Source organism: Schistocerca serialis, chromosome 3, assembly GCF_023864345.2.
Source record: "Schistocerca serialis cubense isolate TAMUIC-IGC-003099 chromosome 3, iqSchSeri2.2, whole genome shotgun sequence".
In the NCBI taxonomy this organism is placed as follows: Eukaryota; Metazoa; Arthropoda; class Insecta; order Orthoptera; family Acrididae; genus Schistocerca; species Schistocerca serialis.
The window spans coordinates 374,452,907-374,474,469 of record NC_064640.1 but is presented as its reverse complement, the minus strand read 5'-3'; the positions used below and the strand labels follow the sequence as shown (position 1 = coordinate 374,474,469).

General features: G+C 36.6%; 1 protein-coding gene across 8 annotated transcripts in view; it reads right to left on the bottom strand.

Moving 5' to 3' along the window:
- LOC126470197 (catenin delta-2) overlaps positions 1-21,563 on the bottom strand; it is a 494,830-nt gene that overhangs the window by 118,398 nt on the left and 354,869 nt on the right. For 6 of the 8 annotated variants that reach the window (XM_050097862.1, XM_050097867.1, XM_050097861.1 and 3 more), the window contains 4 exons: positions 13,595-13,660; positions 6,761-6,802; positions 6,501-6,669; positions 6,210-6,399 (listed from right to left, as the gene is read on the bottom strand). In XM_050097862.1, the coding sequence (XP_049953819.1) occupies positions 6,210-6,399; positions 6,501-6,669; positions 6,761-6,802; positions 13,595-13,660 (467 nt within the window). Of the gene's footprint in view, positions 1-6,209; positions 6,400-6,500; positions 6,670-6,760; positions 6,803-13,594; positions 13,661-18,487; positions 18,573-21,563 lie in introns of all 8 variants that reach the window. The other 2 variants (XM_050097866.1, XM_050097864.1) reach the window with 2 other exon arrangements.

The window sequence follows — 21,563 nt, the reverse complement described above, 5'->3', positions numbered from 1 at the left end:
CCTGTCAGAAAAGTCACAGTTAATAGTAATTGGCAGAAAGTCATAGAGTAAAACAGAGATAATATCTGGAGTTCCCCAAGGAATAAATGATTTAGGAGACAATCTGAAAAGCCCTCTATATTGTTTGCAGATAATACTGTCAATTACTACTTTATAAACTCCATCAGAGGGTCAAAACAAATTGCAAAATGATTTAAACATGATATCTGTATGGTGCGAAGAATGGCAATTGCCTGTAAATAGTGAAAAGTGTGAAGCGATCCACATAATTACAAAAAGGAATCCGCTAAATTTCAGTCAGAGGATGAAAAACACGAATTTATGGCTGTAAGTTCAACTAAATACTCAGATATTACAATTACCAATAACTTAAATTGGAATGATCACAGAGATAACGTTGTGGGGAAAGCAAACCAAAGACTGCATATTATTGGCAAACACTTAGAAAATGCAACAGGTCTACCAAAGAGACTGTTTACGCTACATTTGTCCGCCCTCTTCTGGAGTATTGTTTTGCAGTGTGGAATCAGCCTCAGACAGAATTGATGGAGGGCATAGAAAAAGTTCAAAGAAGGGCAGCTCATTTTGTATTATCGTTTGATAGGGGAGAGAGTGCAACAGGTGTGATACGCAAATTGGGGTGACAATCATTAAAACAAAGATGTCTTTCATTGTGGCAGAATATTTTCAATGAATTTCAATCACCAACTTTTTCCTCAGAGTGTGAAAATACTTCGTGATGCCCCCTACATAGTAAGGAAACATCTTACAGAAAGATTTTAGTGTTCATTTTTCCTATGCACTGTTCGAGAGTGGAGTGGTAGAGAAGTAGTTTGAAGGTGGTTTGATGAACCCTCTGCCAGAATTTAATTGTGAGCTACAGAGTAATCATGTACATGAAGATGAAGGGACTATATGTAGCACTGCTGTCATCTCATGCACTTGGTCACATTATTGCATCCAACACTCACTAAACAAAAACAAATGAGTGTTATATTCCAAATGCTATACTGATACAATACATTGGCTGAGGCTGATGTAATTACAGAGATATTGATTCAACAGCACACTGTAACAGAACATAATCTCATTGCATTTAAACCATCTAACAAAATTATGTAACATATGACAGTGATGCATTTAAATAAAATAATGATTTATATTTATGGAACCACTTTACTAGGAAATATACAACTGACTTTCCCAGCATCACAGACTGAAGTAATAGTGTCACTACATTGTGATCACAAATCACAGAAGCAACGATTATGTCCATGCTACTGTCTGTGTGATTTATCAGACACACACACACACACACACACACACACACACACACACACACACACACACTTGCCTAAGTGAGCTGTCAAACACACCTTCAAATCGCACTAACAGCAGAGGTTGCCGATGAAAGCTTAAAGCACTTTAAATGACAACACCATTGCTGGATTCCACATAATACAGCAACAACACTCACTCCAAAAAAGCAGCTATCCCCACAATATTAGTTAATGTGCATACAAGGGTGGCTTTTTATGTTTTTATAAACACAATGAAAGAAAAATTTTTTGTGGTACAAACCACTTTATTGTTACTCAAAGTCTTCACCTTTAAAATTTATGCACCTTAAAAATATAGTTTTTAATGATTCTGTAGATTCTGATAAATGTCCATGCAGTTTTTGTTTTGATGTATGGGAAAAGAAATAAGATGTTGGGTGATGAATCGGTGAATGCCAGCAATGAGACATTCATTCCATGTTTTTTCCCATCAAATAATCAACTGTTTGACATGGAGAGGAATTATGTGAAATTTTCACTTGTTTCTCCCAATTTCATCAATCAATTGTGGCAAACAAAGTGTACAATATTCTGCATTAACTGTTCTTCAATCCTCTAAGGCAGCATCTCTAAAACTGTCCCACAGAACCCTGAGAAGCTGTGGATATCACACTTGAAGGTTCGGAGACACTTATGTGCCTTTTTTTCATAATATTCGAGAAAGTGACTTAAAATTTTTTGATGTTAACTTCTACCTCTCACTTCCAATTACGGATTTGAACAGTCAGCACAAATGCGACGACAGCAGAGAGTAAGGCAGCGCTTATTGGAGACCAGATAGCAACCTCGGAGATGGAAAAAAATCACAATGAGGGAAAGACTGCACAGGGCTTGACTGTAATGGGCTGTGCAAAACGCAAGTGTCATCCACACTCACAGCAGTCTCTATCACTTTATCGTCAATAATCAGAAAGGTGAACCATATTATGCTTTGTAACTTCAGTCTATATATTTGAAGAAGAATATCTGCAGGTTTGTTTGTTACAGAAAAATACAGTTTTACTTCTAACTTGATAAAATTTTGCACACTTTACCAGAAGAAAGGAGGAGGAGGAGGAGGAGGAGGAGATGATGATGATCACTGTCTACATAATATTTTGAACCCCCAGCCCCTCCCCTCCATCTTTCCACCTTTTTAAGAAAATTATATAAAAGGTACAGTCTGTTTGCATTAATATTTTTTGAGGTTTATATTCTGCTGTTAATAATACTTTCAATGTAAGTAACCATTTAAGCTTTATTCAGGCTAAAAATAAAAACTTATTTTTTGTCATAAAACCATTTTTGACATTTTGTTGCAGGATGGAAGGATGGAGACGTGGCTTTAAAAAACCAGTAACACATTCTACTATAGAACTTTACCCATCTGCTTCAGACTCAACAATCAGCTCTTTTCCTAAAGACTATTATGGTAGTAATGAGAATTATTTCAATAAAATCATCTGAAAGAAGTAAGGTCAACTGATTCTTCTACAAGTATACCCAGAGCAGTTACTGAAAAACTTAAGAAGTATGATGAAAGTTACATATTTTTAGGATTCATTAAAAATAATGATAGTTTCAGAGGGAGCATTAGGCAACAGTTGACTAGAACGGGGGAAGGAATACAGTACAAGACGAATGAGTAGCTTTAAGAGATGAAACAGTGAAGACAGCAGAGGATCAAATAGGTAAAAAGACAAGACCTAGTAGAAACCCTGGGATAACACAGGAGATATTTAATTTAACTGATGAAAGGTAAACATATAAAAATGCAGCAAATGAAGTGAGTAAAAGGGAATACAAATGCCTAAAAAATGAGACTGACAAGAAGTGCAAACTGGCTAAGCAGGGATGGCTAGAGGGCAAATGTAAGGATTTAGAAGCACATTTCGCTACGGGAAAGATAGATACTGCCTACAGGAAAATTAAAGAAGCCTTTGGAGAAAAAAGAAGCAGCTGTATGAATAGCAAGAGCTCAGATGGCAAATCAGTCCTAAGCAAAGAAGGGAAAGCTGAAAGGTGGAAGGAGTATACAGATGGTTTATACTGGGGAGACAAATTTGAAGGCAATGTTAATAGAAATGGAAGAACACGTAGACGAAGATGAGACAGGACATGTGATACTGAGAGAACAATTTGACAGAGCACTGAAAGACCTAAGTGGAAACAAGGCCCCAGGAGTAGACGACATTCTGTCAGAACTACTGATACCCTTGGGAGAGCCAGCCATGATAAAATTCTTCCATCTTAAGTGCAAGATGTATGAGACAGGTGAAATACCGTCAGACTTCAAGAAAACTGTGATAATTCCAATTCCAAAGAAAGCAGATGCCGACAGGTGCAAATATTACCGAACTATCAGTTTAATAAATTATGGTTGCAAAACCAACATAAATTCTTTACAGAATGGTCAAAAGTAGATAGGATATAGAAAATAATCCACTTATGGATGCTGCATTAAACACACAACACTGAAACAAACCTGGGTTCCACAACAAAAGGGGACATTAAAAAGGGTTCTACTTATCAAAAAGATTAAAAAAAAAAAAACACTATTTTAAACCAATGACTGTGTGGTGTTTGGTATAACCAAAGTAACAAGCAACCATTTTCTCGGAAGTGGGTGACAAACGAACTGATTTTGTCGATTTTCGTTCATATCAGAACACCAAAATGACTAACTGCTGCTCAGTTTCCAGCTCATACAAATATATCCAAGTTTAATCTCCTGTTACAATGTTATACACATATGGATTGTGTTTCTATCGTCAAATGTTTTAAACTTCAATCAAACTGTGTGGTGTTCATTGGGGAACAGATCCCTTTCACATCTAAGCGTTCACACAAAACTGTATTGGTGTTTCTGATATGCTTAAGAAAGCCTGTATCTCATGGTACACCTGTGCCAATTCCCTTCAATCGTGTAGCACACAGAATCAATGTTATTTGCAACAATAACAGATTTCTGTCAACTTTCACGAAATTTACTGCTGAGCTGAAGGAAACATAATCGAAATGAAATTCTGCCTAGAAATTGTGAACAGTCTTTTCTGAAAGTAATTGGCTGCTAAGAGTTGAGTGAAGCAATTTAAAACATTTTTGTTGACTCAGGCCTTTATGAATGAGGTATATATATATATAGTTCACATCAAACTTCTATTTTTTTTACAATGTTTCTTTTAACACTCATTGTAAACAAACTACTTATTCACATTCCGAACTTCCATTGTTTTAACAATAACAAATTTTAAAACAATTGTAATGTCACATCTCAATAGCATCATCTAATCCAGACCTGTTCAGGAGGCGGTTAAATGAGCACGAATTCTAACTCTCGCTCACTGCCTGGGTAGTGAGTGCTCGTGGTAAAATGTGACGATTGGTCGCCATTATGGAGAAGTGCAAACTGTGTTCTGTTTAGAGGAATGACCATGTGTTAAGCTCACTGCAGCCTTAAACGCATGCGTATATAATTAACAGTGCAGTGCTTAAAGTGGAGAGTATCCCTTATTAAAACACATGATAAGCAGCATTATGACCAGTCCCGGAACTTCAAAGTGAAGGTCAGACACATCAAAATAAATTTACAACCAGTCAGTGCAGGATGCAACCCTATAGTTAGAACTTACAGACTTGCAGTGTGACAAGTAAAATGTGTGATAATTTTGCAATAACATAAGGCTTGTAAGCTCACACAAAAATTTCCCTCTATTATTTTGATGTTTGGACCTATATACTTGTGCAAGAACCTTTTGCCTTCAATGATGAAAAAATTTACCTACAGAAGCTCTTTCATATACTGCAGCTTAAAAGCTTATGCTCAGTTTAGGAGTGCTGAAAAAGTGGCACCTGTACCATATTGGTGTTTTAGTGAAAAATAAAGGAAGTACCATTCACTGATATCCAGTGTTCTTATATTTAATGTGTAGATAAAATAATCATGAAATACAAGTTGCTGTCACTTTAAACTTCATCCGAAAATGACTTTTATCATAAGGCCGCATCTGTTGTAAGAAATATCATATTTCGTACTTAGCTGTCCCATGTTCTTCACCTCATCAAGTAAAAGAAATTAAACTTTCATTTTACTGTCATTTCTCATCAGTTCAACAGTCTTAGAACATAAATTTGCCACAAAAGGCATTAATTAGGCAGAAAGAAGTGATAAATAGCAGAACTAACTTTAGTGTCTGTTGAATAAACGGACTGACAACAATTTCTTTCTTTCTTTCTTTCATTTTTTAATAAGTGGACTATTTTTTGATATCATTAGATACAGCAAACTGTTCTTTCTTGTTTATCTTAATTTTTTATTTTACATGAATGGTGACTCATCAAGGAAGTTGGTATTCTACAGTTGAGTCTCTTTTTCCATGTATTTTGATGTTATATTCCATAAAAATGAGACTTAACCACATGTTTTATGGAATGTTCAAACTTCATTAGAGCACACTAGTGGTTTCTTCTTTAGTTCTGACTACATCAGAAAATAGCAAGAAAATACCACTGATTTGTATCAAAGCAGACTGGGGGGGGGGGGGGGGGGAAACAACCTCTGGAGCTCTGGAATATATTCCTCTCACTGCAATTCTGTTTCACAACTGTTACTGCTGTTCATTGGGGCTTGGAAAATATAAATGATTTTCTGCCATACATACAAATATTTTTATTACTGTTAATCACACACAATAAATCTCTTCTCACTTTTATGCTTCAGCTCCACTGTCAAAATGTTTGTTTAATGGTGTAATGTTGTCAATCACAAATGGCTAATTTGATCTTCAGTGTTCTAAAGAGATAAATGTTTACATACAAATAGATCACCTGCATTTTCATGCCTCTACTCACACACTCAAACATGTAAACTTCTTTCTGAACACTACTAACCTGGGTCCATGGGAGGATAGCCTTCCTGCCCTGTCAATAGCTCATAATTGGTGAAAGGAGGATAATTCGAAGGTGTAGCTGTAGGTGGTACAACTCCAGCTCCTGAATATGGAAGACCAACATAATCAACTTGCTGACCATCAGGTCCAACATGATGAACTTCTCTAACAACTTTCGTTAAAGTAGTAACCTGTAAAAGCATATTGTTATTGTTATTATTATTATTTTGGAGAGTTCAATAAAATTCACGGTGTATAATTTTGTAAACAATCATATCTACTAAAACCTAACCTGCTGTGTAGTTTGTTGCTTCTGAGTACGAGACACAAGAGTTGCTCCATCTCCACTCTGAACAGACAGGTGAGAAGAATTAGGTGAGTGATTATCCTGGTGGCCATTTGTTGGATGGTATGTCATATCAAGTGAATAAGAGTTTCCCTGATGTAATTCTGGTTGACCACTAAAAGTTTTCAAACATAAAACAAATAAATTTTCGCAGAAACCAATTGTCTAAAAACACCTAACTTCAGTTACAACCACAATATACTCACGTATACTGTAGCATGTCTGGCGTTTTCTCCTGTAGAACTCTCCTGAAATGAAAATGGGAAGTATGAGAATTAAATTAGTTAAAACATGAATTTGTAACATAACAAATGCAAACACTGCGACACAAAAATGTTGCATTCATCTACTAAATAAATGACTGTGTTGCGACCAATAAACATATTCAAAACATTAAGCTTTTGGAACTGGCGTTTCCAATTACTTATTTACATAAATCTGGGGACAAACAAAAAATGAAAAAGCAACCACAGAAAGGGAACAAAAAAGGGTAGTGCCAACAAATGTGTTGACAACTACTGAGTAACTCAGTTGGTAGAGCACTTTCCCACTAAAAGGCAAAGGTCTCACATTAAAGTTCTGGTCAAGTACACACTTTCAATCTATCTAGAAGTTTCAAATCAGCCCACATGCTGCTGCACAGTGAAACTTGCTGCTGCAGAGTGAAACTTCATTCTGGAAACAATCCCACAGGTTATGGCTTACCCAGTTCTCTGCTACATCCTTTCTTCCAGGAGTGTGTCTCGCAAGGCATGTAGGAGAAATTGCATGGTCTTTGGAACGAAGGAGAGAGATACTGGTGGTAGTGAAGGAGTGAGTGCAGGGTCATGAGTCACGTGTGGATAAATTAAGTTGGTAGAGCACTTGTCCACAAAGGGCAAAGTTCCTAGGTTTGCGTCCCTGTCTAGCACAATGTTTCAATCTGCCAGGAAGTTTCAAAAAATTTATTCTGTAACTTCATTTTTTGTGGCAATGATTAAAACTTTATTATTAGCCCTCATAAAGCTTATGACCCTCAGGACCATGCCTCAAATAGAAGAAGGAATTCTTGACTAAAGAGCAAAATATACAAACTTAAACAGAACTGTACCAACAGAAACAGTTAAGCAAGTCTGAAAAACACAAATTTTCAGTTTTTATTGGTAACTACTGAGATAACAACATTTGTTTTAAAATGTTTGCGTTGGTAGAATTAGAAGACCACTCATGAGATAAATATGAGGGAGAAGTGTGTAAGACATTGGGAGAAAATGTGGTATCACTTCCATTATGAATTCTGTTGCAGAATTTAAGGCCTTTGGGATAGAATTCCAACACTACTTCTATGGATTTTTTAAATTATGAGTGCTCCTGATGGAGATATCCTGAGAAAATAATGTGTCAGTTTCCAGCTCTGTGCTACTGCACATCATGTGGAAGACAGGCACCTCAGCCTTACAGCATAGGGTAATTTGTGTAAGGAAACACAAATTAATTATGCCACACTGAGAAAGTATGTTTCAGTTCTGGAGAGAATTACTGTACATGGCCAAAGTGCTCCTGAGGAGTTTAACTATTACAGACAATTTAATCAAACATCAATACTGTACATTTTTAAATGCAATTTAATTTTCCCCGCATTGTTACTGCATGTTTGGTACTTATGTTCTCATGCATGTGCATTCTTGCACCTTACTGCTAGTGTAACTAATTAGTTTTGGGTAAGAGGAAAGTTTAGAAAATTGGGTGAGGAGGGAGCAGTGAGGAGGGAGGGTGGGGATAACTAACATGTTAAGAGTACGTGCTTAATAGGCAGAGGAAATAATGGAAGTACAGAAGCAGTATCTTATTTATATGCTTATCAACTGCTGACGGTTGTTGTTTATTGTTGTGGTGTTCAGTCCAAAGACTGGTTTGATGTGGATTGCCACACTACTATATCCTGTGCAAGCCTCTTCATCTTTGCATAGTGGGACTGATGACCTTGATGTCTGGTCCCCCCCCCCCCAAATCAACCAACCTTTGCATAGTTACTGCACCCTACATAGGGTCTTCACAAAGTAAGTTACACATGTCCCCCACTAAGATTGTCACACAATAAGAATGGGTCACTAATAAGAGCGTACACATTCCAGGTTTCCTGTGGAGACAGTTCTTGTTGCAATACAGGCAACAGGTGCATCACAGTGTGGAAGTGAAATGGCACACAAATGGAAACATAATCCGAAGTTGAAGTACAAGGGATAGTAAGATTCTTGTACGTGAAACATCAAACTTGCACAAATATTCACCATGAACTTCTGGTGATATATGAACCAAATGCAATGTTGTGCCCAGTCGTAGTGAAATAGTGGCTACAATTTGACAGAAGTCACATAGATGTGGGCGATGCTGATTGGGAAGTGTAGATCTTGCACAATACGATTTCCATATTTTTGGTAAGCTGGAAGAACATCTGGTGGGAGGGGGGGGGGGGGGGGGGGGTAGGTTCAGACAAAGTGGACATTCACACAGTGATTACTGAATGACTTTGTGACCATGGAGTGGATTTCTATTGTTGAGGAAATGAACAACTGGTAGAACGTTCTGACCATGGTTTACAGAGACTTGCTGACTATGTTGAAAAATAGCATCATGTATCTGTGTCCTTTGAAGTGTAGTGCAGCATTCAATAAGTTACTTGACCTGCCATAATAATGTGTAAATTACTTTATGAAGTCCCCCTGACCATATGTTTGAACCTGCTTATTATAGTCACACCTTTGTTTCTCCTTAACAATTTTTACCATTCACAATTCCCTCCATTACCAAACAGACAATTCCTCCATGACTCAGGACATGTCCTATCAATCAATTCTCTTTTTAGTACAATTAGGTTACAAATTTTTGTCCTGCCCCCCTCCCCCCAAATTCAATTCAGTACTACCTCATTAGTTATTCAGTCTACCCTTCTAATCTTCAGCATTCTTCTGCAGCACAACATTTAAAAAATCTCTATTCTCTTCTTGTCTAAACCATTTACTGCCCTCATTTCACTTCTGTACAAGGCTACACTCCAGACAAATGCCTCTAGAAAAAGACTTCCTAAAACTTAAATCTGCAATCACTACTAAGAAATTTCTCTTTCACAGAAACACTTTTTTTGTTATTGCCAGATGCAATTCATACTCCTCAATTTTAGCCATCATTACTTATTTTGCTACCTAATTAACAAAACTGCCTTATTTCCTCACATAATTCCTTCAGCATAACCTGAGATAATGAGGCTACATAAGGAATGATACGTATAAAAGGTAATTTGTTGCTCACAGAAGGGTTTTTGGGCTCTTTCCCAACTTGTTTTACTTTTGTTTATAATCTATTTTCAAGACAGTATGCATTTTGCTCAAGTGCTCTTCCTAGTCCTTTGCCAACTATGACATCTTACACCACCACTGGCAAACCTCAAAGTTATTATTTCTTTACCCCAAACATTGACTCCCCTTCCAAATTTCTCTTTTGTTTTCCTTTAGTGCTTGCTTATTATAGATTGAATAATATCGGGGATAGACTACGGCCTTGTCTCACTACCTTCTCAACTACTTTTCTCTTTCACATTCTTTGTCTCATAACTGCAGTTCGGTTTCTGTAAAAGTTGTAGAAAACCTTCCCTTCTCAACACTTTCTCTCTGCTATCTTCAGAATTCAATGAGTGTATTCCAGTCAATGTCATCAAAAGTTTTTTTCCAAATCTACAAATTCTATAAACGTATGTGTAAGCATCTTCAATGTATCTTTTTAGATAAGCAGTAGTGTCAGTATTGGCTCCTATAATCTTGTATTTCTCCAGAACCAAAACTGATCTTTTCTGATGTTAGGTTCTAACTGTCTTTCCATTCTTCTATAAATAACTTTATTTTGTACTTTACAGCTGTGATTTATTAGACTGATTATTCTGTACTATTCACACCTAAAACCATCTGTTTTCTTTGGAATTAGAATTATTACATTCTTCTCGAGGTCTGAGAGGATGATAGCAGTATGATGCTGAGCATAATAAGATTAGTTCACCAAAGTCCTAGGAGAGTGCCTGCAAATATGTACATGTTGCCAGGTTCTGTAGTACTTTTACTGTGATAAGGGATGGACTATATAAAGGTCATCTGTCACTCACACAAGAGTTTTTGGGCACTTTCCCAACTTCCATTTATGTGAATGTCCAACACTGCAGTAGCATAAAAAGGCTTCTAAGGTCATCCACCTTCCCTTTAAGTAAAGCTGTCTATAAACACTGCAGTGCTCTACTAAGCAAGGTCCTACTGGGTGTTGTATGCCCTTGCTTGCCTCCAGCCTTTAAGCTGAGCCAACCTTCCAACCAGAGAGGGATCTACAGTTTAGTGTGGACTCTGATCCATGTGCAACTCAGCATTTTCCATGGTAACAAATCATGGCCAAAGGTAGAATGAACAACAAGTGATGTACTGTGTTACATTCATATTGCTTGACAGAACCCAAAGTATGTATTCCAGTATGTTAGGAGGAACTAATTGAATACAGTTGCCAACTATGAAGCTCTTTTATTGAAAGAGGCTATTTAAATCTATGAATGTGATAACAACACTGATAGACAGGAAAAAAAGCACAGAATAAATGAGATGTAGTTGCTGCCATTACAAAGAACCCCTACAGATTAATATAAATGTATTAGATACTAACAATACACTGTGTTAATGAGGTCTCTATCAGAACAATACCAGTTTGCTAATGTGAGCTAGTGACCTATGAAGTTCACAGTCCTCTGGCAATGGCACCTAAATGTAAATAAATTTAGAACAACGTTGCATCAAAAAGTTTTAAGATTTTACTATTGTTAAGATATCAAGCAACAGCAGCAAAATCTCTAATTATTTAATCTGTGTAGTAATGTCTAACAGTTCCATTTTATGTTACAGAAGACCTTTACAAACTAAGACATTAAGCTTTGTATATATGGACAATTTGTCCATGATTGTCCAGTCTTCTGAAAATCTCAAATTTTAATGATAGATACATATGCGAGATATTATGTGATTTAGATGGTATCACATGCAGATGCTCTTTTACCACTGTTTATTTTGATTGTAATAGGTCTATAAAACTGGATACAGAATAAATATGAAGGAATTAGTGGTACAATATCAATTGCATTGTTAGGAATAACAGATTAGGAAGAAACAATGCAGCAGTGATAAGCTGATCAATATATTATGGATAGTGGGAAAGTAACTGCACAAAATTATGGATGTTTTAAACAAATTATGCATAAGCTGAACCTCATTTTTAGATGTGTCAATTTACAGACTTTACAGGGCCACAGCTCTATCTGTTTCAAGCCAGAAATAAACACGCAAATATTTCTCTACTGTCCCCTACTATCGCAGACAATGAACACAATACACAGCTCTTATTATACAGTACAAAAACTTTTTAGCTTCCTTTATACTACTCAACTGAAACATACAGCATAAATAAGTGAATCCATTCTAACATCATATTTTTCTTCAAAAATTAGTGAAACCACATAATATTATCAACAATTGCCTTCTGCACTCAATAAATACTAAAGTTACACTGGTTATCATCACAAAGAAAACAATCATACCTAAAAATTTCATATTGTGGTTGTAGCTGAACATTCAACTCCACCTTTGTCAATAGGTTTTACAGGAATATGACACTTTCCTGATTATATAAACTGACTGGTGTGTGTGCGTGCGCGCGCGCGCACACACACACACACACACACACACACACACACACACACACACACACACACACTCTTTTATAAAGCCTGCATTATGAAGTTACAGAAAAATTTGATTAGCTGACAAACACGCTTTACCAAATATATACGGGTAGTTTATGCTGAATACTGTGCACAATTTTTTTTCCAAGATCTATTAAAACACCATTGCATTTCTACAACAACAAACAGCTGAAAAGTAATGCAAATTTGAATACAAAATAACAAAAAATCTTACATAAAGGAACATGCTATCATATTTCAATTGAACATTATTTTGGTCATAGTACTGTGTCCAAATATTCTCATAGAAGCAATGAATTATAAATTAAAATCTAATGGTTTCATAGGCCCCATTAATGGTATACGTGATTAAGATCTCCAATTATCCATTTGAAGCCTGTGGGTTCATCTGCATGAAGACTGTAAGATTACTCAGATATTAAAGCCTGTAGTCAATCGCAGCTATGTGGAGGAGAAACTTTCTGAACAATGAGATATAGTACCTTTAAAAATGTGAACATAAATATGAATTTAATGGGAAAAATTTAACACTTTTAAGACAAAAATATGACATGATTGATATTCAGTAGTGGAATATAAAATGGATATCAAGTTACATATCTAAAGCAGATCAACCATGTAAATCAATTATTTTGCAGATCAGAAGTGTAGATAGAATATAGCAGTAAATTTAATCAGTGTTTCTTGAAATCTAAATCTGTTTTTATAACTTTAAATTTTTAGGACTGAAAGAACCAAAATCTAGCACAAAAGTACCAGGAAAGCTTCCCTAGACCTGCAGATCTACACATAATGTTGTGCGCAAAACAATTCTTTTTTTTTAAACACAGCAAAACACAAAACTGTAAAAGCAAGTAATGCCATAAAGAACAAAATATGTAAACAAAAAGTGTAGCATAGAATGAGAGTAAATTAGTCATACAAGCATAAGCATAATTAGACTCTTTACTCGCTCAAAAATTACCCCAACACTAAAGGCCACAACAATACATACTACAAAACAAACAATGACATGTCCCAAAACAGGAAGATAGTACAAAGCACCTAAATTATAATTACTAGAGAACAAATATTCCAGTATGTTCATTTACCATTATCTGACATTCTTCAGCTGTTATCATCACCCACTTTCCAAAGTGCCACATAAGCAATACTGTTTGAAAGATTAAGGCAAAGATTTCTTCAAAATAGATAGCATGCAAAACTGCTGAAAACAAAACGCTGATCTCACGATACAACCAATGACATCTCAGTAACCATCATGCAATGCAAATACCTCTGGGTAATTTCCGTGTGAGTAATGCTGTGCTCTTGGCGCTGTTCTATCCGCCGATTCACCAGCCTGTGTAGCCAAATGCAAAGCAAGACCCATGAGATTTTGGGCTAGTAAAGCCATGCCTAAATAGTTACAGTTTAGTTTAAACAAAACAAAAAACAACAATAGCAGTTAAACTGCTTCCCTACATGCAGACTGCTGATGCATCAAACTTCATAGTAATTTACAATCTTCGATAAAGTATTATAAGTGGAAAGAAAAACATTATACAACAATGCAAGCTTCCATTTATTATTTTCTACCACATTCCACAACCCACTTCCCGCAACAATAGACATACATCAATCTCCAGTTTTCTTGAAACATTTAAAAATGTGGCTCAAGAAACCACAATACAATCAAATGCTGACTCCGATACCACATTACACAAAAAAATTATTAGGGTTCTCATAAACAGGAAAGTGCCATGTCACACTAAGACGAATTTTGGAACCAAACTGTAAGTCAGGAAACAAATTTCAGTCACAGGGAATATTGTTACAATAGAAATATAATGCTATCAAGAAGCATGTTTTACAATAAAATTCAACTTCAGACAGAAGATTTACTCCAGTAGTTGTAGTCATCATATGAAAATAGAACATCCTGAAGAAGGAAGAATAATGCTCATTAGTGTTACCTTTAGTCTGTAAATGAAATGTATTTAATATTATGTAGCCATAAGATACCTCTGAACACAACAGGCCCACATTTCTACAGTTTTGGATGACAACAGGACTTTTGCAGTACAATTTTTGTTACCATTTGTTGTATGTAAGAAGATCGTAAACATGCAAAAAACACTGCAGTGACTGTACTGAGACAAGACATTTAATACTACACAACTACTAAAAGAAATAGTGGCGCTGTTCAAAGTAAAGATCTACAGCTACTGTTATAAAAAATTGCACCAGAAGAATAGAACTGTGGGCTCACAAACCCATATTAGCACATAAAATAGGCTCATAAAAATATGCAGGAAAACTGAAATACAATGAAGACCAAATTTATATACTTAAATTGAATCAAGTTATTCTCGCATAGAACGTAGGTCATATTGCATCACAATATGTATACAATATTTAGTTTCCTTTATCATTCTCTATGTAGATAGACAATGTTCAACCAGTAAATGATTTTAGTCTTCTTACTGAGTTTATATGAATGACACCTAAACGAGTAATGACATTTTCCAAAATCTTAGATATTTTGCATGGACACAACATGTGTAGGTTTCCCTACAAAATTCATATTTTTCTTTTGTGTTATATTTTTGCAACCCTCTGGTATCAGAATGGTTAGAGAGTAAGCCCAAGCCTGTGTCTAATAACTGCACAGAACTGAATTGGGTATGGTCTGCCATGAGTATACACAGAAATATGTGATATTTATGTGTATCAAAGAAAAACCGGCCAAATGCGAGCAGGACTTGTGCTCTGAGGATTCTGTACAAACTTAACTGTCTGTATAGACAGTTACTCTATAGGGTTTCCATGAGGGAATTTGCGATTATCATAGTATGTGGACATAAATAGCTGTATCTTAACTGCGCTGACTTGGGAGATTAAATTTCTTACACCGCCAAGGGACTGTAGATGTAAGTATTTGTAACTTTTAGCTTGATACCTCCACCCATTCCTGGGCAAAATTGGCCTGAACAGATAGATAGATAGATAGATAGACAGACAGACAAAGTGACCTTACAAGAGCTCCATTTTACCTATTGAGGTACAGAACCCTAAAACGAAGTAAGATTACAGTGAAACAAAACCACAGTGAAATATAAACTGATAGGGATTATCCTTCCTACCATTTAATATCATAAAGGCAAATTACAAGAAAGTGTAAAATGCAAATATAGCCACAACAATTATAGCTTCTACATGTCATTTTATTTTATTTGCACAAAATGTGGTTTTGTCACATTACAATGGCTTAATGTAGAGTTGGTAGACTTCAGTTTCCTGGATAGTAAGTTTTGTTTTGTCATTGCCATATCATTTAAGAGAAGCCCCATGTTTTTTACAGTAGTCATAAGAGTTTATAAAATGGAATACATCTAAAATGACTGACAGATTGGAGCAGAACAGCTGAGACAAACACAAGAATTACGCCTCACCCAAGTATTAACAGCAAGAAATGTTCTGCAGAAACAGATAATGACAAGGCTGGGAGTCCAGTGTTTTTTCTGACTCAGAGTAATAATAATTTCCTTCGAGCAGAACAGGAACTAGAAGTCAAGAGACAAGAAAATTACTATTTTCAAGTAATTCTACAGGGGATAAATGACAATCTCATGTATTAATCACAGCAATATAACATGCCTCTATGGCTCTTTATAAAATTTCACATCATCTAAGTTCCTATCACTGTTCAAAAGTTCTTGAAAGTTTTCCTTCCAGTGATCATTTATATAACAGCTCTCTCTCAAAAGCGTGGTGCCATTCTTAGATCTTATGGGATTGAGACTTTGAGTTGATGGGCCATATACTGTATTGGTAGCTCTGCAGTAGCAAAGCTCTCGGTTTCAGCCAGATGTTGCAATTTTGGGATATCCATGATTGATTCAGTAGTTGTTTTATTCGTGCCTTGGTTTGCTAATCACACAATGTCTTGGACGCACAAATAAGGTGATTCTGCCATTCAATACACGCTCTGCTCTTATTGTTCATGGGAACAAAAACGTTTTGGCCATCAAAAAAAAAAAAAAAAAAAAAAAAAAAAAAAAAAAAAAAAAAAAAAAAAAAAAAAAAAGGAGGATGAGTTCTCTTGGTATTAACTATTAAATATTCAAAAGCTGAGAGAAACGCAGATTTTAAAGTTGACCAGTGCCCTTCAATGTTTCCCGGTTACTCATCAGGAAGCTTTTTATTCAGGAGATGATGGAATTTTTCATTGACATTATCATCCAGGAGATGTTCAATGTATGCCTCGTGCATTTTCCCTGCTTCCTTCACTGCCAGTGGATATGAAGTGTTACCATAGATTTTATCAACTGATGGTTTATTCAGGACTCATGCAATTTCTAGAGCACCTAAGATATGTACATCATGTTGATTTCGGCCATACATATTTACATAAGCGATTGGGTGCCACTGAGATATAATATCACGAAAGAGAGGGAAGTCACTCGAACTACAGGGTTAAAATGACATGCCTTCGTTTCTTTTATATTTCTCTATTGTCAGACTTGGCAGTCTAGTGGTAAGGTACATGCCTGGAAACTGAAAGGTCGCACGACGAAATACTTGTCAGAAGGTGGAGAATTTCAGTCTGCCTTTAACCCAGTCATCACCTCATAATGATGTGAAGATTATCTAAGAACAACACAGGGTTTGGCTTCCATGTTAAATTGCAGGCCCACTTTCTCTGGTATGATTACTGGGGTAGCCACATGGAATTTCAATGGTTCAAATGGCTCTGAGCACTATGGGACTTAACATCTATGGTCATCAGTCCCTTTAGAACTTAGAACTACTTAAACCTAACTAACCTAAGGACATCACACAACACCCAGTCATCACGAGGCAGAGAAAATCCCTGACCCCGCCGGGAATCGAACCCGGGAACCCGGGCGTGGGAAGGAATTACCTGGTATAATAATAATAATAATGTTTATTCTCAGGCTGCCACTACCACAGTTGCGAGTATCTAAGCTACTAGTGTGTGTGTGTGTCTATATATGAGGCACACATGGCAGCAGGTCTCTACGGAAAACGGAGTTTCATGCAGCGGTCATCTTTACTAATGTATTCACTGTTAGCTACTTACCCACGCACCTCTTAACTATCACTGATACTTCCCCTATTTCTCTCATTCTCATTTGCGCCCAGTTAAGCTAGTACATACCTCAATAACTGTCCTATACCTAACAATGACAATACCTTCTAACTCCGACATAAAAAAAATGTAAAAATTACAAGAAGGTCAAGTAAGTTCTGTGTCAACATACCATAATTCCTATTCTTCATTACATTTTCCAGGTGACTGGATACAAACTTTTAAGTTTTTCCCAGTATTTTCAGAGAAAGAGAATCAAGTAAAGTAAAATAATGATGATTTTTGACCCTCAAAATGCACCTGAGAGCCTCTGAACTAGCAGGATCCAATGTGATCACCTGTCATACATCTCCCTAAAACATGAGCCAGAATATGCTGTTGTGACATTACTGCATGTGCCAAATAAAGTTTATCATCCACAGACTCCAAATCAAGTTCACATAAAAATTTCTTAATTGTATTTGCAGTCCTTCCATGGATACTTTCTCATTAACAAAAGCCGGAAATAAACAAAACTTCATAATGATAGTAGAAGCCAAACATTAAGGTATCCCAAGTTCTCTTGTAAAGCAAGAAAAATTTAAAGAAGAGGCATTTGAACCTGAAGAAAGCAAACCTTAAACATTTTCTAACCAGAGATATCTTTAGAAGAAACCAATCATTCTTAGATGTTCATGCAAAGGAAACAATTTGGGCTGATGCACCATATTATCTAAGTTTCTAAATCTCAAAATACAGGCAGCAGAACAAGAATGAACAGAATGTGTATTTTTTCCACCCAAATTTTTCCAATCACTGCTGCATTTTTTTTTCCATATTTGTGTATTTGAAAGTAACAGAATGTATGTAGCCACATAATTTTAAGAGCCACCACATTAGCAAACACTATACCACCACCTCAAAGTCACCACTACAACTACTTGGGAAAGTAATTTTTGCCCAATGTTTTCAGATTAGCCAAGACCAAAAGCAAAGGGTAGCAGCATCAACCAGTAAAGCTCTCCCAGGTGCTGTAAAAAAGCAATGCTCAACACATTTGCCATTTTTTGTTTTCTCTTTCATTCGTTAGCTTACCTTTCCCCCATCACGTGGCCACAGGCTGCTTCAGTGTTACACTTTTCCTTCACGTACAGTAGTAATGGAAGCTTGCATTTTCAACCTGCAGAAATTCCATCGTGATAACAAAAACACTATAATACCAGAGAATGCCATTTTCATTAATGAAACCTGAGTGACGTCTAAAAGATCTGGGAATTTACTATTAGTTTCAGTTGTCTTATGGTATCCATTCTGAGGGCTTTTTGTAAGACACATATGCCATACATTTACAAGTCCGATTCATTACACCAAAACATCAATATGTAGGACATCAGACTATCCCCACTTGTCAACTTGTTTTTCGAATTTTTCTGTGTTCTCAGCTAAACTATCATTATTCAAGATTTACTCTTAACAAAACCCAAAAATAAATAAATGAATTCAGTGATAAAATTTTCAAACTGCATTAGCAGAGTAATACAAAAAAAGTGACTCAAACGAAAACCATATACATGTAATAAAAAAGTAACATTGCCAGTAAGTTGCTGAACATGTTTCAAGTAGTGCACTGTACGTTCACTAAGTAACTACATGGGGCAGATGGACAAACACCAGCACAGGAATAGTAATACAATGGCTATCCCACTAGAAACTTGAACCAGAGATGAAAAGCACTCACTCTTTTTTTCTGAATAGTAAACAACTAATTTAAATTCATTACAGATAATGCCCAGTAGGGTGCCCCATACTAATATACACAAGTGTGCGAAACTTAATGATGTTACACAAAATATGTTACCCTCATATGGAGAGCACAGGGAACAAATAATACACCTAGGTACATTGTTGAATATGGTCGTTTTGGTGGTACAGGTTTTATGGTGAGGGAAGGCATAATGTTGCATGGAATTACTGGTCTCCACATCTCAGAACATAGTATACTAACCAGTCAATGTTATTCTGACACTGTATTCCTTCCCCATGTGTATCTTTTCAGGGATGTATTCGGTCCAATTTCATTTATATTGATTATAACACACAACCCCAATGAACCGTGCAGGTGGAGCAGCTCTTGGAATTAGAGGATATTTGGTGAATGGACTGGACTTCCCAATCCACAGATTTAAATCCCATCGAGTACATGCAGGATGCATTGGGGGACGTATGGCGCTATGTCCACATGCACCAACGACCATCCAGCAGCTGTCAACCACATTGAATGAGGAATGGAATGTCCTACCAGTAAGAACTCTTTACCAACCTTATGGTGAGCATGGGAGCATGTTGCAGAGCATGCACTGCCACCTGTGGCCATCATACACTCTATTAAGAACCACATCCCACCATTTTTTAAGGTTTGCGGACACTCATAAATTGTGTAACTTCAATGTAATTATTGTCTTTGAATAAAATTGTCACTCCTATTTGTCTCATCACATTTTTTTCAGTTACCTTCTGTACTATACTGTAACAGTTCTTTCTATGTATGGACCAAAGCTTCATCAAGCTAAGTTACTTGGCAGTGACACATCATTTACTGCTGTCCTGAAGTTTTGCAAACCAGTGTTGTTCAAAGATCACAAATGGGAAAATCTGTGGCCAATGTTCCTCGTAAAGTCACACAAATTTAATTGTGACTCGGGGAAATAATGCAGGAACTGAAGCCACTGTGATGGAACCTATCACGTGACAATGGATGTCGCTGCAGAAACTTCTTGTATCCACCTTATATTAGTGACTGAGTTATATTACTCGCACGTTATACTTCAAACACACTAAAATGTGTATGACGTGCATCAATTTCATAAAGAGCCTGCCTGCACAGTGATTTCCCAGGCAGTTTACGCCTGAATTGAAACAATGACCTGTTTGTGCTTGTGAACAAAGTCTACGGTTTCCAGAATGAATTTTTCTATCTGCAGTGGAAAGTGCACTGATTTGAAACTGCTTAGCAGATTAAAACTGTATGGTGGTACAGGACTAACTCTGAACCTATGTACTTTACAGGCGTGTTCTTTACCCCTGGGCTATCCAGGGTAAGATGTTTCTTTACAATATCCTTTCTTCTAGGAGTTCTACTTCCACAAGGCAGGCAGGAGAACTTCTGTAAATTTTGGAAGGTAGGCGAGAGGTGTTAGAGGAAGTAAAACTATTAGAGGGTTCATTACCTGTGCATGGATAGCCCCATGAGAGGCAAAGGTACTGGGTTAGAGTCCCAGAATGGTTGGTTAATTTGGGGAAGGGGACCAAACAGCCAGGTTATCAGTCTCATCGCATTGGTAAAGGATGGGGAAGCAAGTTGGCTGTGCCCTTTAAAAGTATTTACCTGAAGCGATTTGGGGAAATCATGGAAAACCTAGGATGGCTGGTCACAGGTTTGAACCATTTTCCTCCCAAATGTGAGTCCAACATGCTAACCATTGCACCACCTCACTCAGTTCCCGGAATGGCACACAGTTAAAAATCTGCCAGCAAGTTTCAACTTTTATGTGGTAACTTAATGTGGTGGTGATGACTTTTTTATATTAATTTTCACGCCTAACTAAACCCAGCTCCACTACCACCATTAACAAAACAAAATAAATTATAAACACAGCCATCAGCAGTGAAGTTTTGGCATAATTTTGGAGGGCTGCACAGCATGAGGAACCACTATCACTAGTGCACTGGACAAAGATTTAAAAAGAAAATTTTCATCCTGCAATCAAATTTATAGGGCACACATTTTTGTCAGCCAGTGTTATGACCAAACAGGGCCCCTGCAACAGCTGCAACACTCACAAACCCGAAGTTTGTACATAACCTGTATCCATCATACTCACTAGTCATTTACTGAAATGATTTCCACATATTTGGACAATCAAAAAAGCTTTGGGTGGAATATGCTTTTTGTGGTGTACAAATGATTGTGCCAACAACTAAACAATTTTTTACATGAATTGTGGCACCTTTAAATCAGTGGCAAACTTTGCTTGACCAAGAGGGAGATTACATTACCTTGATAGGTGACATAGTTCTCAGTTGTATGTGCACAACAAACAATATTAATTTACTTTTACCTATTTCTGTCAGTGTTTTTTCTGTGACTGTATCACTTTAGTAAAATACAGAA